The 16,606-nt window shown below is 38.6% G+C and overlaps 1 protein-coding gene across 12 annotated transcripts in view; it reads left to right on the top strand.

Annotated features, from left to right (window-relative positions):
• The window catches only part of Dock3 (dedicator of cyto-kinesis 3), a 339,506-nt gene that overhangs the window by 144,278 nt on the left and 178,622 nt on the right, over positions 1-16,606 (top strand). For 11 of the 12 annotated variants that reach the window (XR_001778834.2, XM_030244177.1, XM_011242872.2 and 8 more), the window contains exon 6: positions 5,530-5,678. The exons of the other annotated variant lie outside the window; for it this stretch is intronic. Coding sequence is in view for 10 of the 11 variants with exons in the window: in XM_030244177.1 (XP_030100037.1) it covers positions 5,530-5,678 (149 nt within the window). In the remaining variant the exon portion in view is untranslated. The remainder of the gene's footprint in view (positions 1-5,529; positions 5,679-16,606) is intronic. 12 annotated transcript variants of the gene reach the window in all.

The following is a 16,606-nucleotide window of genomic DNA, read 5'->3' as shown; positions in this document are numbered from 1 at the left end:
TTATCTAACAAACTAGATGGTATTTTGAGGCTAGGTCCAGATCAGCATGTACTGGAGAAAGAACAAAATCAGAGGTGTGATAGTAACTACAATTGCAGATAGATTTATTATTTTTCTCCCTCTCTCCCCCTTTTCCCTTCCTTCCTTCAAATGAAAACACCAAGGCATTCCACAGAAGTTAGGGAACTCTTGTGTTTCCTTGGTATTAGGTCCTGGTATGAAATGACTACTGCTGTATTTCTAGACAAGTGGATGTAAATATGTACCTTCTGCCTGAGAACCCCGCAGAGCTTGGTTGGCAGGGTAGCTGCTACCACGCCTGCTCCATATGTACTGTCTCCAGTGTGAAAGCTATCTGTGGATAAATGCCATGCTGTAGTTAAGACACAGAGCTTTCTCCAGGGCCACCTTCTGCTGTGGAATGCATTTCATTCCTCATGTGTTTCAGGAGTGAGACATATAAGTGCTCTGGCTTTTGTGTTGATTTTGACAGAGAGTTATTGTACTTAGATTTGCTGGTTCCAATTATCAATATTTAAGTTGGTAAGGAGTGAGGGCTGTGTTCACAGTCAGCTTTGTGTCCTAGCATCCCTACTTAGTGGTGTGAGCAACGGAGGATGGCTTCTTATAGTTGGGGTTATTCAGTTTTACCTTTTAAAACAGTCAAAACTGAACGTAATTCGGAATTTTAGATTTAGAGATTAAGGACTGCTAGTCATTTAATTCAATTTGGGTCCTGGTGCCATCTCTTCCCACTTCTAATTCGGAGTCTATGTTTACTTTGTTTAGTTCTCTTAGCTGTTTCTTCAGTGTTTGACATTTCTAATAGTATTCCCTTAATGGATGCGGTTTCTAAACTTTAGGTATTATGTAACGGTTTTCCTGTTGTAAAAGACAGTAAGTGAACGGAGTGCTCATGCAGCTACATCCCTGTCCTGCGGTGTCCAGTGTCCCACATTGCCAGCTTTGGAATCAGTAGTCAGTGGTTACAATGTCTGTGTAACTGTTTCATGAATTTTGTATCACTCCTTTTTGAGTCAGCATTCAGTTGTTCCGCTGTGTGTGTGATTATTTTCACAAATAAGGAGCTCTGGCTGTGCTTCCTTTCTTGTATTGCTTGTTTTCACAGGAGCTGACTGCTTGATCTTATTCACTCCATTTTCTAAAATCTAACCTCTTAGCAGAAATAAAATCTCCACTGAGTGTGTTCATTACATTAGGTATTTAATAAATGTAATTTTTCTCAGTAATGTCTTGTGGAACTCTGCCACCTTCTACATTAATATGTCCTGAAAAATGTATTTGCTTCTTTCCTAGGTCCCTTTGTCTCTTAGGCTAAACCACTTTTGCCTTAATTTTGGCTTACTTGCTCATTTGACAAAAGCACTTTACCAGTAGCTTTCTGAAAAGCAAACCATGTAAAATAAAAATTAACATTCCTTTTTTATTTTATTTTATTTTATTTTATTTTTTACATTCCATATTCTATTCCCCGCCCCCATGCCCCCATCCACCCTCTTTCTGCTCCACCTCCCACACCTCCTCCCTACCTCACCCTACACCAAGTGGATGCCCCCACCTCCCACCCCACCTGACCTCTAAACTCCCTGGGGCCTCCAGTCTTCTGAGGGTTAGGTGCATCATCTCTGAATGAACACAGACCGGGAAGTCCTCTACTGTATGTGTGTTGGGGCCCTTATATCAGCTGGTGTATGCTGTCTGATTGGTGGTCCAGTTTTTGAGAGATTTTAGGGGTCCAGATTAACTGAGACTGCTGGTCCTCCTATAGGGTCGCCCTTCTCAGCTTCTTTCAGCCCTCCCTAATTCACCAACAGGGGTCAGCTGCTTCTGCCCATTGGTTGGGTGTAAATATCTGCATCTGACTCTTTCAGCTGCTTGTTGGGTTTTCTGTAATGCAGTCGTGATAGGTCCCTTTTTGTGAGTGCTCCATAACTTCAGTAATAGTGTCAGGCCTTGGGAGCTCCCCTTAAGCTGGATCCCACTTTGGGCCTGTTGCTGGATTTACTTTTCCTCAGGCCCCTCTCCATTTCCATCCCTGTAATTCTTTCAGACGGAAACAATTAGGGGTCAGAGATGTAACTGTGGAATGGCAACCCCATCCCTCACTTGATGTCCTAACATTTTTTATTTTAAAATGTATTAACCTGCCCTTACCAGTGGGTTGACAGTTTTGATGAATATAAAATTGTTACAAATAAGATGAAGAATTTTAGCTAGGTGCGGGCATATATACTTATACTAGCCAGCACTCAGAAGGTTGAGGCAGGGGGATCAAGAGTGTGAGTTCATTCAGGATCTAGCATCCAGTGAGACTTTCACACAGACACAGCAACAGAAGCAAACTTTACAGAACTGTGCAAGGCCTCACCATTTTTCATCTCTGGCGCTGCTGTCTGTCCTGCTGTCAGTGCTGTACTTCTGTGTATTTACACATTGCCTCCTTGTACACTTATGAGTCATCACTTTTTTTCTCAGTGTTGTGAACTTTTACAAGTGTTCATTATTGTATCCGTTTTTTTTTTAATTTTGGTTTTGTCTTATTGGTGGTTATGTTGACTATAATCCAGTTATTCCAACGTAGGAGATGTTTTTTTATTTTTTTAATGTAATTTTTTTAACTTCTGGTGCATATAGTTATGGGCCAGCTTAATTCAGTAATTAGAGTACATAAGACTTCCACTGAGTCAGTGGCTTTAGGGTCTTACCTTTAATTCAAAGAATGAATTTCACTGATAACAGCTAGGGTAAGATTTTAGGAAGGACATTATTATAGGTGAAAGCAAGCTAGCAAGCACCTGCACAGCAAGGACAAGGACCCAGAGAGAGGATACTACTGAGTTGAGTGTAGAAGATTGGAAAGAAGTTGACACCATCGATTGCATTATTAATGCTGCTTTCTAATTATATGATGCATTTCATTCTTACTCTGTTTTTACACAAAAGATTAGAGCAGGTTTTTCCACCTTCGTATAGTTAAGTGAGAATGGGTTTTCTACTAGATAAAAAGTATAGCGGTTATATTCCAGTAATAACAAACCAGGGACAGCCTAGAAGCTTCAAACAACTGTTAACTGTTTCAGTAGTTCAGTTGGGCAGTTTTCTCTCACAGTTTCATTTTGTTGCAATCAGGTGGTTGTAGGGTGGGCAATCGGGATCTGGAAATTTGGCAAGGCTAGGTATATGGTATTAAGAACTAGTTATTAGGATGTCAACTTGTGGCTTCAACATACAGCTGTGCTTAAAAGACTTACCGATTATTAATTTATTTATTCGTGCATACTAATAGACAGCAAGAAGTAGTCTAATTTTGGGCTCACAACTGACTTAGTTCAATTCTGTCATGTTCTATTGCTTAGAGTGGTCTCAAGACCTGCCTAGATTCATGGAGAAAATCCACTGTCTTTCCCTGTAGGACTGTCTGTGTTACATTGCCATACAAGAACAGGGCATGGGTGCTATTATGATTTCTGGAAATTTTAATATAAAAAGTTCTTATTAAAAAACAAATAATTGTTTATAATTCTTTAAAAACTATATCAGTGTATTCTAGCATAGACATTATGTATATATGTGTATATATTACATGTGTGTATGCTTATATATGTGTATACCCATATTATATAATTATACACATACATACTACATATATAATCTCAGTTAATTAAGGCTGTTATAAAAATTTCATAAACTGTAAAGAACAGAAGTTTATTTCTCACAGTTCTGGAATTTGGGAAGTCTAAGATGAAGACATAGAGTTATTGTCATAGGAGAGGTCATTTCCACATAAGTGACACCTTTTCTCTACATCCTCACATTGTGTAGTAGAGGAAACAAACTCCATGGACCAGTCCTCTGCAAGGGCACTAATGCTAATTGTGCTCTGCCCTCATAACTTTAATCATCTCTGCAAAGGTACTGTCTTCTAGTACCATTGCCTTAAGGGTTAGGATTTTGATATGTAAATTTGGTGTGACACAAAAATTTAAGTTGTAGCACATGGGCTACAGAGATGGCTCAGCAATAAAAAGTGCTGGCTGCTTTCCCAGAAGACTTATGCTTGATTCACAGCACCAGCATGGCAGATTACAACTGTCTGTAATTCTAGTTTCAGGGCTATCCAATGCCCTCTTGAGTCCTCTGTGTGCACCAGGCTTGGAATTGGTACATACATCTGTGCAAAACATCAATACACATAAAATAAAAATAAATACTTCTTTAAGAAGAATAAATCATAGCACATACGAAGACATATGTGAAACACTGGTATCAGTACACTCCCTTACACTTGGCCTAAAAAAGACCCCTACTTTTTGTTAGTGTTCACAATTCTCAGAACTACCTTGAAGCTGAAACTATCTTTCATCCTCTAGTTCAAATCAGCATCTCTGAGAAACTGGTTCGTGTTTTCTAAAGCTTCAGCATCCCTTTGCATCACTCTCAGCTGATGCTCTTGCCTTTTCTCTGACAGTACTTTAGTCATTTCATTACATTTCTAACTCTGTGTGTCAATACTTATATTAGGGAGCCTTCCTTTCTGTGACAATACAGTTGTTCCTTTTGACCCATGGAATCAAGCGATTATGGAACAAAAGTACTTGGAAAAATTGCATTTATAGAATGTGTTGATTGATTATTAAAGCATTCTTTAATAATACTTGGTTGTACTTTACTATCTTCAACAATTGTATAAAATCATGTTTCTCTCTGAAAGAAAGAGAATTCTAAGTATTAAAAAAGTCATTTTGCTTCTGTGAAGTAATACTCCAGTTCTTAAATTTATTCTTAAGAACAGTTTTTGAAGCATTAACTGGGTACTTAGTTTTTTGTGTTTTGTTATTTACTTGCAAGGTAATAAACACTATAATGCCCTTAATTAAGTTTATTATGATGTTTCTACTTAACTTTTATAACGTAAGGATCTTTATTAAGCTGAAAGGAGTAGAAATCTCCCACTCTAGGGACACACACTGTTTAAAAGAAGCTAATTAGAAAGCTAGATGAGGCCTAGAAACCAAGAAAGAAATCTCACTCCAGAGACTGGCTTTATATGAAACCTTAGTTGCTTCAAAATAGGGCAATTAATTCTCTTCCCTCCTTCTTTTAACTTGACTATCCCTCCTGATGAAACTAGAGGTGTTGCCAGATGGTCGAAGTCTTTGCTTGTAGGGGCATTATTGCTTCCGTTGTGAAATCAGCTTTGGGTTCCTGTGTAAGTTACTTTTCTGACTAAGCTTAATAACTTTGATTTACTTGAGATGAGTGGTCCAGGATTAGGTAGAGGGGTGCTTTTTCGATGATGCAGATTAGTTATACTGCCTTATTAGATATCACTGTGTACAAGTTTTTAGAAAGTAGGAAGTGCCTTTTTGTTTCTAAGTATTCTCCTTCTTACATTGCCTTTGTAGTTCAGGGAAATGAGCACTTTCCATAGTTTAACTATTTTTCTTTCTCTTTTCATTCCCTTTCCATATCCCTTTTATATTTCACCCACACCAAAATACCTTTCAGAAACACAAAGTAGATCTTTTCTACAAACTCCGCCATGTGATGAATGAACTTATTGACCTGCGAAGGCAGCTACTGTCTGGTCACCTGACACAGGATCAGGTGCGGGAGGTTAAGCGGCACATCACCGTGCGTCTGGACTGGGGTAATGAGTAAGTATAACTATTACTTGGGCATCTCTTAGTTTCTTTGTAACTCAGTCCTCACAGAATTTAAACTTGAGCTAAGCTTCTCTTTAATGATTAAAAGATAATATATCCTCCATACAGTTTTGCTAGTTTTTTTTTTCTAGTTATCAATGGTTCTAGTCTGAAGTTTTCTTAGCCTGTGTTTTTATTTCTGGAAAGAATTAAGGAATTTGACTATCCTCTGAGGTGTCTTCCAGGAGATCAATTCCTTTATTTTAAACCTTACTAATTACAGTATATGTAAAAAGTTTTTGTGGTGCTTTAGAGAAAAGGGGAGTTGGTACAGTGAAGATGGCTCAGCGGATAAAGATATTTGCCACTGAACCTTTCCAGCTGAGTTTGATCTCCAGATTTTACAAGGTGGAAGAGAAACTGATTGCTACAGCAAGTTCTTTGCTGCTTGGGCATCTGCATGCCTACACACACAACAAATAAATGTGTACTCTGTGTGTGTGTATGTGTGTGTGTGTGTGTGTGTGTGTGTGTGTGTGTGTGTGTGTGTGTGTGAGAGAGAGAGAGAGAGAGAGAGAGGGAGAGGGAGAGGGAGAGAGAGAGAGAGAGAGAAGCATTAGTGTTCTCTATATGTTTTATACCCATACAATGAATCTGAATAAGCATAACCTATAAATAAAGATTTACATTTTAAAATACTCTTAACTCATTTGCCATTCAGAAAGACTCCTGCATTTGTATAGTGAATATGATGATTTTCTGTGTCCTTAAAATAAAGTTTGAGGACTAGAAAGATAGCTTGGTCGTTAAAACCACAGGCTGCTCTTTCAGAGGACCAGGGTTTGATTGACAGCACCCAGCGTGGCAGCTCACAACTGTCTACAACCTCAGCTCTAGGGGATCTGCTGGTCACTTACGGCTTCTATGGTACCAGGTATGCACATGGTACAAAGACATACATGTAGGCAAAACACCCATATACATAAAATAAAAGCAAATCTTTAAAAATAAAAATTTGAGACTTTGTCATTATAAATTAATATAAGTTAAAGTTGTATTTATTCATAAATTTAGTAATTTTTCATGTCCACTGAACTTTGAAACAACCAGTAGTTTCCTACTTCAGACACACATGTTTGTCTAAATATATTTAAATATTTATATTCACGTCTTCCAGCCAAAGCATTTTGGAATGATAGAAAAGAAACCAGTAAATTAGACATGTGGATGCATTTCTGAAAGGTAGGGAATAAGTTGCTGACAGAAGAAGCCAATATAGGCAGAGAGAACTTCAGCTAATGTTGGAGCCAGTCTTCTCTGAAGCTCCCAGAATCAGGGGCTATGAGAGTGACCTTAAAAGGTCACAGTGATGGTTTTAAAGTCTGTATGAAGGATAATCATTTCTTGGGAAGAATTAATAGCCAGTTGTTTTTCCTTTATATTAGAAACTAACAGCCTCAGAGAAACTGGGCAACTGGAGGAAGAATTGGGATCTCATGTATTGTGGCATCTAAAGGCTTTATATAATGACCAGTTCCCTACTCTCACCAGAAAAGAAAGCTTGCCAGTCATCTATTTATTCACAAAACTTTCTACATTTTTTCCAGTGCATTTTATATATAAATGAGCAATCAGATTTCACTGATATTTAAATAAATTGTCTCTTATGGAAGAGGGAGACCAGGATTAAAAATATCTGGGCCCAAGGGAAATGACTTCTCCTTTAAGAGAAATGGAAGTTCACTAAAAACTTTAAGAACAAATCAAACTCCTCCAGTATCTACAAAGAGAATAAAGAAGGCTCATTATTTAGAATTAGAGTCAATAAAGAAAGAAGGAAAAATGTGATTTCTAAACTAAAAAACTCAGATAAATTTTATGTAATTTTCTTGAAAATAAAACAAAAAAGATGGAAAATAATTCACTGAACATATTCACTGGTAGAGAATCATTACTGAGTAGGTTCAAGATCAAATCTAATTCCCAGAAAAAGAGCAAAGACAATGAGGTAGTGTTTATAAGGAAGCAGAAGTCCCAGAGCCAAAATACACAGCTTCCAGATAGAAAAGGATCACTATTCAGTTAAAGTAATGAATGGAGTTAAAAACAAACTCCAGATTAACGCACATTAAGACTTTTTAAAAATTCCGGGAATGAATAGAAATTCTTAAAGGTCTTTAAATAGAAAAACAGCTTTTCTTACAAAAGAAAGTAGTCATACTGGACTCAAAAGTTTTATCATTAGAACCAGATACTGGAAGATAATCCAGTGGTTGCTTTAGAATTCCATAAGGGAAATGCTATACTAGCCAGAGTTTTGTAAGTAGTCACATTAACTGATAGTGCAAATAAAACAATTTTTATGTATTCAAGGGTACATAGTAGCTCTCTCTCATTTCCTTTTTGTAGGTGACACTTGAAGAAAGAAACTGCTAAGTATAATAATAAATCGGGAAAAAAACCCAATATATCTGAGTGAATCCAACTGAGAGTGATAGTTGTTATTACTAGAAATAAGAGAAATACAATTGAAATTGATTTAATTTTTTTGAAGGGACAAGATTCTATCCTGGTTTGTTTTGCTTATTAACTCCTGACTGTACATTGTAATCCTTGTTATATACTAAACTACTCATATGCTATAATATACATGAATTAAAGTTCTTCGTGGCTATACAATGTAATTGTTGTTGCATACTAACCTACTTATATACTATAGTGTACATGAATTCAAGTACATTGATCAGATAGTGTTCTCTAAATTAATGACTTGGAACAATAAAAAACTAAGTAAAATATAATATGTTAAATTACAGTACAACTAATGAATCTGTGTCCTCAGCCCCAAATACTAGTCATTATAATATAAAGTATCATTGCACTTACCTTAAGAATCCATAGTAGTAGCCAGGAGTGGCGGTGCATGCCTTCAATCCCAGTACTCTGGAGGCAGACGCAGAAGGATCTCTGTGAGCTTGATGCCAGCCTGGTCCACATAGTTCCAGCCAGGACTAAAGAGAGAGGCCCTGCCTCAAAAAAGAAAGAAAAATAAAAAATCCCCAAAAGCAAACAAACAAAAACCCCTGATAATGGTAAATGAATTTGAATCAATGCCACTAATAGTTTCACAATTCATCATATTGGAATTTAACTGCAAGCATAAAACCAGTTAATAAGGAAGATAAACGTTTTAGAAATATCAGTTAACTTTTTACTGTAGAGCTTGGAACACAAACCAATCCTATTTTACAGTCTTAATGAGGGAAGTTTAAAGAAACATCTTAGATACAAATACAGATTATTTTTTTCCCATTTTTTATTAGGTATTTAGCTCATTTACATTTCCAATGCTATACCAAAAGTCCCCCATAGCCACCCACCCCCACTCCCCTACCCACCCACTCCCCTTTTTTGGCCCTGGCGTTCCCCTGTACTGGGGCATATAAAGTTTGCGTGTCCAATGGGCCTCTCTTTCCAGTGATGGCCGACTACATATGCAGCTAGAGTCAAGAGCTCCGGGGTACTGGTTAGTTCATAATGTTGTTCCACCTATAGGGTTGCAGATCCCTTTAGCTTCTTGGGTACTTTCTCTAGCTCCTTCATTGGGGGCCATGTGATCCATCCAATAGCTGACTGTGAGCATCCACTTCTATGTTTGCTGGGCCCAGGCATACTCTGACAAGAGACAGCTATATCAGGGTCCTTTCACCATAATCTTGCTAGTGTATGCAATGGTGTCAGCATTTGGAAGCTGATTATGGGATGGATCCCCGGATATGGCAGTCTCTACATGGTCCATCTTTTTATCTCAGCTCCAAACTTTGTCTCTGTACCTCCTTCCAAGGGTGTTTTGTTCCCACTTCTAAGGAGGGGCATAGTGTCCACACTTCAGTCTTCATTTTTCTTGAGTTTCATGTGTTTAGGAAATTGTATCTTATATCTTGGATATCCTAGGTTTTGGGCTAATATCCACTTATCAGTGAGTACATATTGTGTGAGTTCCTTTGTGAATGTGTTACCTCACTCAGGATGATGCCCTCCAGGTCCATCCATTTGGCTAGGAATTTCATAAATTCATTCTTTTTAATAGCTGAGTAGTACTCCATTGTGTAAATGTACCACATTTTCTGTATCCATTCCTCTGTTGAGGGGCATCTGGGTTCCTTCCAGCTTCTGGCTATTATAAATAAGGCTGCTATGAACATAGTGGAACATGTGTCCTTCTTACCAGTTGGGGCATCTTCTGGATATATGCCCAGGAGAGGTATTGCTGGATCCTCCGGTAGTACTATATCCAGTTTTCTGAGGAACCGCCAGACTGATTTCCAGAGTGGTTGTACAAGCCTGCAATCCCACCAACAATGGAGGAGTGTTCCTCTTTCTCCACATCCTCGCCAGCATCTGCTGTCACCTGAATTTTTGATCTTAGCCATTCTGACTGGTGTGAGGTGGAATTTCAGGGTTGTTTTGATTTGCATTTCCCTGATGATTAAGGATGTTGAATATTTTTTCAGGTGCTTCTCTGCCATTCGGTATTCCTCAGGTGAGAATTCTTTGTTCAGTTCTGAGCCCCATTTTTTAATGGGGTTATTTGATTTTCTGAAGTCCACCTTCTTGAGTTCTTTATATATGTTGGATATTAGTCCCCTATCTGATTTAGGATAGGTAAAGATCCTTTCCCAATCTGTTGGTGGTCTTTTTGTCTTATTGACGGTGTCTTTTGCCTTGCACAAACTTTGGAGTTTCATTAGGTCCCATTTGTCAATTCTCGATCTTACAGCACAAGCCATTGCTGTTCTGTTCAGGAATTTTTCCCCTGTGCCCATATCTTCAAGGCTTTTCCCCACTTTCTCCTCTATAAGTTTCAGTGTCTCTGGTTTTATGTGAAGTTCCTTGATCCACTTAGATTTGACCTTAGTACAAGGAGATAAGTATGGATCAATTCGCATTCTTCTACACAATAACAACCAGTTGTGCCAGCACCAATTGTTGAAAATGCTGTCTTTCTTCCACTGGATGGTTTTAGCTCCCTTGTCGAAGATCAAGTGACCATAGGTGTGTGGGTTCATTTCTGGGTCTTCAATTCTATTCCATTGGTCTACTTGTCTGTCTCTATACCAGTACCATGCAGTTTTTATCACAATTGCTCTGTAGTAAAGCTTTAGGTCAGGCATGGTGATTCCACCAAAGGTTCTTTTATCCTTGAGAAGAGTTTTTGTTATCCTAGGTTTTTTGTTATTCCAGATGAATTTGCAAATTGCTCCTTCCAATTCGTTGAAGAATTGTGTTGGAATTTTGATGGGGATTGCATTGAATCTGTAGATTGCTTTTGGCAAGATAGCCATTTTTACAATGTTGATCCTGCCAATCCATGAGCATGGGAGATCTTTCCATCTTCTGAGATCTTCTTTAATTTCTTTCTTCAGAGACTTGAAGTTTTTATCATACAGATCTTTCACTTCCTTAGTTAGAGTCACGCCGAGATATTTTATATTATTTGTGACTATTGAAAAGGGTGTTGTTTCCCTAATTTCTTTCTCAGCCTGTTTATTCTTTGTGTTGAGAAAGGCCATTGACTTGTTTGAGTTAATTTTATAACCAGCTACTTCACCGAAGCTGTTTATCAGGTTTAGGAGTTCTCTGGTGGAATTTTTAGGGTCACTTATATATACTATCATATCATCTGCAAAAAGTGATATTTTGACTTCCTCTTTTCCAATTTGTATCCCCTTGATCTCCTTTTGTTGTCGAATTGCTCTGGCTAATACTTCAAGTACTATGTTGAAAAGGTAGGGAGAAAGTGGGCAGCCTTGTCTAGTCCCTGATTTTAGTGGGATTGCTTCCAGCTTCTCTCCATTTACTTTGATGTTGGCTACTGGTTTGCTGTAGATTGCTTTTATCATGTTTAGGTATGGGCCTTGAATTCCTGATCTTTCCAAAACTTTTATCATGAATGGGTGTTGGATCTTGTCAAATGCTTTTTCTGCATCTAACGAGATGATCATGTGGTTTTTGTCTTTGAGTTTGTTTATATAATGGATTACATTGATGGATTTTCGTATATTAAACCATCCCTGCATCCCTGGAATAAAACCTACTTGGTCAGGATGGATGATTGCTTTAATGTGTTCTTGGATTCGGTTAGCGAGAATTTTATTAAGGATTTTTGCATCGATATTCATAAGAGAAATTGGTCTGAAGTTCTCTATCTTTGTTGGATCTTTCTGTCGTTTAGGTATCAGAGTAATAGTGGCTCCATAAAATGAGTTGGGTAGAGTACCTTCTACTTCTATCTTGTGAAATAGTTTGTGCAGAACTGGAATTAGATCTTCTTTGAAGGTCTGATAAAACTCTGCACTAAACCCGTCTGGTCCTGGGCTTTTTTTGGCTGGGAGACTATTAATAACTGCTTCTATTTCTTTAGGGGATATGGGACTGTTTAGAAGATCAACTTGATCCTGATTCAAGTTTGGTACCTGGTATCTTTCCAGAAATTTGTCCATTTTGTCCAGGTTTTCCAGTTTTGTTGAGTATAGCCTTTTGTAGAAGGATCTGATGGTGTTTTGGATTTCTTCAGGATCTGTTGTTATGTCTCCCTTTTCATTTCTGATTTTTTTGATTAGGATTTTGTCCCTTTGCCCTTTAGTGAGTCTAGCTAAGGGTTTATCTATCTTGTTGATTTTCTCAAAGAACCAACTCCTCGTTTGGTTAATTCTTTGAATAGTTCTTCTTGTTTCCACTTGGTTAATTTCACCCCTGAGTTTGATTATTTCCTGCCGTCTACTCCTCTTGGGTGAATTTGCTTCCTTTTTTTCTAGAGCTTTTAGATGTGTTGTCAAGCTGCTAGTGTGTGCTCTCTCCAGTTTCTTCTTGGAGGCACTCAGAGCTATGAGTTTCCCTCTTAGAAATGCTTTCATTGTGTCCCAAAGGTTTGGGTACGTTGTGGCTTCATTTTCATTAAACTCTAAAAAGTCTTTAATTTCTTTCTTTATTCCTTCCTTGACCAAGGTATCATTGAGAAGAGTGTTGTTCAGTTTCCACGTGAATGTTGGCTTTCCATTATTTATGTTGTTATTGAAGATCAGTTTTAGGCCATGGTGGTCTGATAGGATACATGGGACAATTTCAATATTTTTGTATCTGTTGAGGCCTGTTTTGTGACCAATTATATGGTCAATTTTGGAGAAGGTCCCGTGAGGTGCTGAGAAGAAGGTATATCCTTTTGTTTTAGGATAAAATATTTTGTAGATATCTGTCAGGTCCATTTGTTTCATAACTTCTGTTAGTTTCACTGTGTCCCTGTTTAGTTTCTGTTTCCACGATCTGTCCATTGATGAAAGTGGTGTGTTGAAGTCTCCCACTATTATTGTGTGAGGTCCAATGTGTGCTTTGAGCTTTACTAAAGTGTCTTTAATGAATGTGGCTGCCCTTGCATTTGGAGCGTAGATATTCAGAATTGAGAGTTCCTCTTGGAGGATTTTACCTTTGATGAGTATGAAGTGTCCCTCCTTGTCTTTTTTGATAACTTTGGGTTGGAAGTCGATTTTATCCGATATTAGAATGGCTACTCCAGCTTGTTTCTTCAGTCCATTTGCTTGGAAAATTGTTTTCCAGCCTTTCACTCTGAGGTGGTGTCTGTCTTTTTCCCTGAGATGGATTTCCTGTAAGCAGCAGAATGTTGGGTCCTGTTTGTGTAGGCAGTCTGTTAGTCTATGTCTTTTTATTGGGGAATTGAGTCCATTGATATTAAGAGATATTAAGGAAAGGTAATTGTTGCTTCCTGTTATTTTTGTTGTTAAAGTTGGCATTCTGTTCTTGTGGCTGTCTTCTTTTAGGTTTGTTGAGGGATTATCTTCTTGTTTTTTCTAGGGCGTGGTTCCCGTCCTTGTATTGGTTTTTTTCTGTTATTATCCTTTGAAGGGCTGGATTCGTGGAGAGATAATGGGTGAATTTAGTTTTGTCGTGGAATACTTTGGTTTCTCCATCTATGGTAATTGAGAGTTTGGCTGGGTATAGTAGCCTGGGCTGGCATTTGTGTTCTCTTAGTGTCTGTATAACATCTGTTCAGGCTCTTCTGGCTTTCATAGTCTCTGGTGAAAAATCTGGTGTAATTCTGATAGGCTTGCCTTTATATGTTACTTGACCTTTTTCCCTTACTGCTTTTAGTATTCTATCTTTATTTAGTGCATTTGATGTTCTGATTATTATGTGTCGGGAGGAATTTCTTTTCTGGTCCAGTCTATTTGGAGTTCTGTAGGCTTCTTGTATGTTCATGGGCATCTCTTTCTTTATATTTGGGAAGTTTTCTTCAATAATTTTGTTGAAGATGTTTGCTGGTCCTTTGAGTTGAAAATCTTCATTCTCATCCACTCCTATTATCTGTAGGTTTGGTCTTCTCATTGTGTCCTGGATTTCCTGGATGTTTTTAGTTAGGACCTTTTTGCATTTTCCATTTTCTTTGATTGTTGTGCCGATGTTCTCTATGGAGTCTTCTGCACCTGAGATTCTCTCTTCCATCTCTTGTATTCTGTTGCTGATGCTGGCATCTATGGTTCCAGATTTCTTTCCTAGGGTTTCTATCTCCAGCGTTGCCTCACTTTGGGTTTTCTTTATTGTGTCTACTTCCCTTTTTAGGTCTAGTATGGTTTTGTTCATGTCCATCACCTGTTTGGATGTGTTTTCCTGTTTTTCTATAAGGACTTCTACCTGTTTGGTTGTGTTTTCCTGTTTTTCTTTAAGGACTTGTAACTCTTTAGCAGTGTTTTCCTGTTTTTCTTTAAGGACTTGTAACTCTTTAGCAGTGTTCTCCTGTATCTTTTTAAGTAAGTTATTGAATTCTTTCTTTATGTCCTCTACCATCATCATGAGATATGCTTTTAAATCCAGGTCTACCTTTTTAGGTGTGTTAGGGTGTCCTGGACTGGGCGAAGTGGGTGTTCTGGGTTCTGATGATGGTGAGTGGTCCTGGTTTCTGTTAGTAGGATTCTTACGTTTACCTTTCGCCATCTGGCAATCTCTGGAGTTAGTTGTTATAGTTGTCTTTGTTAAGAGATTGTTCCTCTGTTGATTTTGTTACCCTCAATCAGCAGGCGTGGGAGACAAGCTCTCTCCTCTGAGTTTCAGTGGTCAGGGCAGTCTCTGCAGGCAAGCTCTCCTCTTTCGGGGAAGGTGTACAGTTATCTGGTGATTGGACCTCCTCCTGGCTGAAGGTGAAGGCCCAAAACAGGATCTTTCCCAGAAGCTGTGTTGCTTTGGCCAGGAAGGTGGCCGGTTGTCTGGAGTCGAAGATGTCGCTTCCTCAGAAGCTCTGTGGCTCTCGCCAGGAAGGTGGCCGGTTGTCTGGAACTGAAGATGGCGCCGCCCCAGAGGCTCTGTGACTCTCGCCTGTACCAGAAACGGCTGGCCTCTGTATTCCACACGGTCACCCGTGCAGCCTGCCCTCCGCGGAGTCCCGGAGCCAAGAAGGCTCCCGCCGGCGCCTGTGACACAAACCTCTCAGGCCGGGCAGACCCCCGTGCTCTCACCAGGAAGGTGGCCGGCTGTCTCCAGATTATTTTTGAAGAAAACTAAGGATGGGGAAATATCTTTGACAGTTGTAGAACTGTTTCATCTTTATAACTTTTTTCAGTGAAGTGTGTGTGTGTATACATATTTATATATATGTGTGTGTGTGTATACATATATATATACACATGTGTGTATACATATATATACATGTGTGTATACATATATATGTGTGTGCATACATACATACATACATATATACACACACACACACGTGTGTGTGTGTGAGTGAGAGAGAGAGAGAGAGAGAGAGAGAGATCTCCATTTTAGTAAAGCAATCAAAGAAAGAAGCGCAATTCCACTCTGTCCCACCTTTCCCTCTTCTCCATCTTCCTTTTTCAGGCTTCTTCCTCTTCCTCCAGTTTTCTTCTTTGTCTCGTTAGAAAATAAAGTTGAAACCTAAACAAAAATTATGTAGGCCTGTCTCTATTTTCTTTTTACTGTTTTCTACTTTTATTCTTTTCTCATATAATACATCCTGACCACAGTCTCTGCTCCCTCCACTCCCTTCTCTGCTCCCTTTACCTCCCCTCTCTCCCAGATTCACAATAGGCCTCTCAGGGATTTCAGCCAAACATGGCATAAGAAGATGCAATAACAGTAGGCACAAACCCTCATTTCAAGGCTGGGTGAGGCAACCTAGTATGAAGAAAAGGATCCCAAGAGTAGGGAAAAAAAACAGGGACAACCCCCCTCCTATTCCCACTGCTAGAAGTTGCACAACACCCAGCTAAAAACCACAACATATATACAGAGGATCTAGCATAGACTTATATAGTGCCCATTTGTCACTTCAGACTGAGTAAGTCCTGCTTAAGTTGATTCCGAAGGCTGTGTTCTTGTGGTGTCCTTGACCCCTCTGGCTCTTATAATCTGTCATCCTCCACTTCTGCTGGGTTTTCCAAGATAGACTTAATATTTGGCTGTGAGTATCTGCCTCTGCTCCCATCAGCTTCTAGAGGAAGCCTCTTTGGAGACAGTTGGGCTTGGTACTGCAGAGTGTCACTAGGCTTCATTTCATTGGCTTTATTTTTTTCTATTTAAACACACAGGCAAACAGACAAATCCAAAGCATTTCTTCTAAACGGATAGAACTTCTGATACTTGAACTTCTGTTTTTCCTTCATATTTAGAAATAAGAGATGATTTATTGTGAAGATACTATGATCCATAGGTTATGTAAAAGAGATTATTCCACACCAAAGCTGAGTTTGGAAAACCATTTCTATAATTTTCACATATACCTCAATATTTCCATACTTTGTGTTTCACAGTTCTTTATAAATGCCAGAAAGTATTGATACATAGTATATATTGGCATGCAGATAGATCCACTGTCAGTATTTGGTGGACACATTTTAGTTTTTTTATTTAAT

The sequence above is a fragment of the Mus musculus genome, chromosome 9 (assembly GCF_000001635.26).
Source record: "Mus musculus strain C57BL/6J chromosome 9, GRCm38.p6 C57BL/6J".
In the NCBI taxonomy this organism is placed as follows: domain Eukaryota; kingdom Metazoa; phylum Chordata; class Mammalia; order Rodentia; family Muridae; genus Mus; species Mus musculus.
This window is presented reverse-complemented; position numbering and strand designations above follow the sequence as displayed.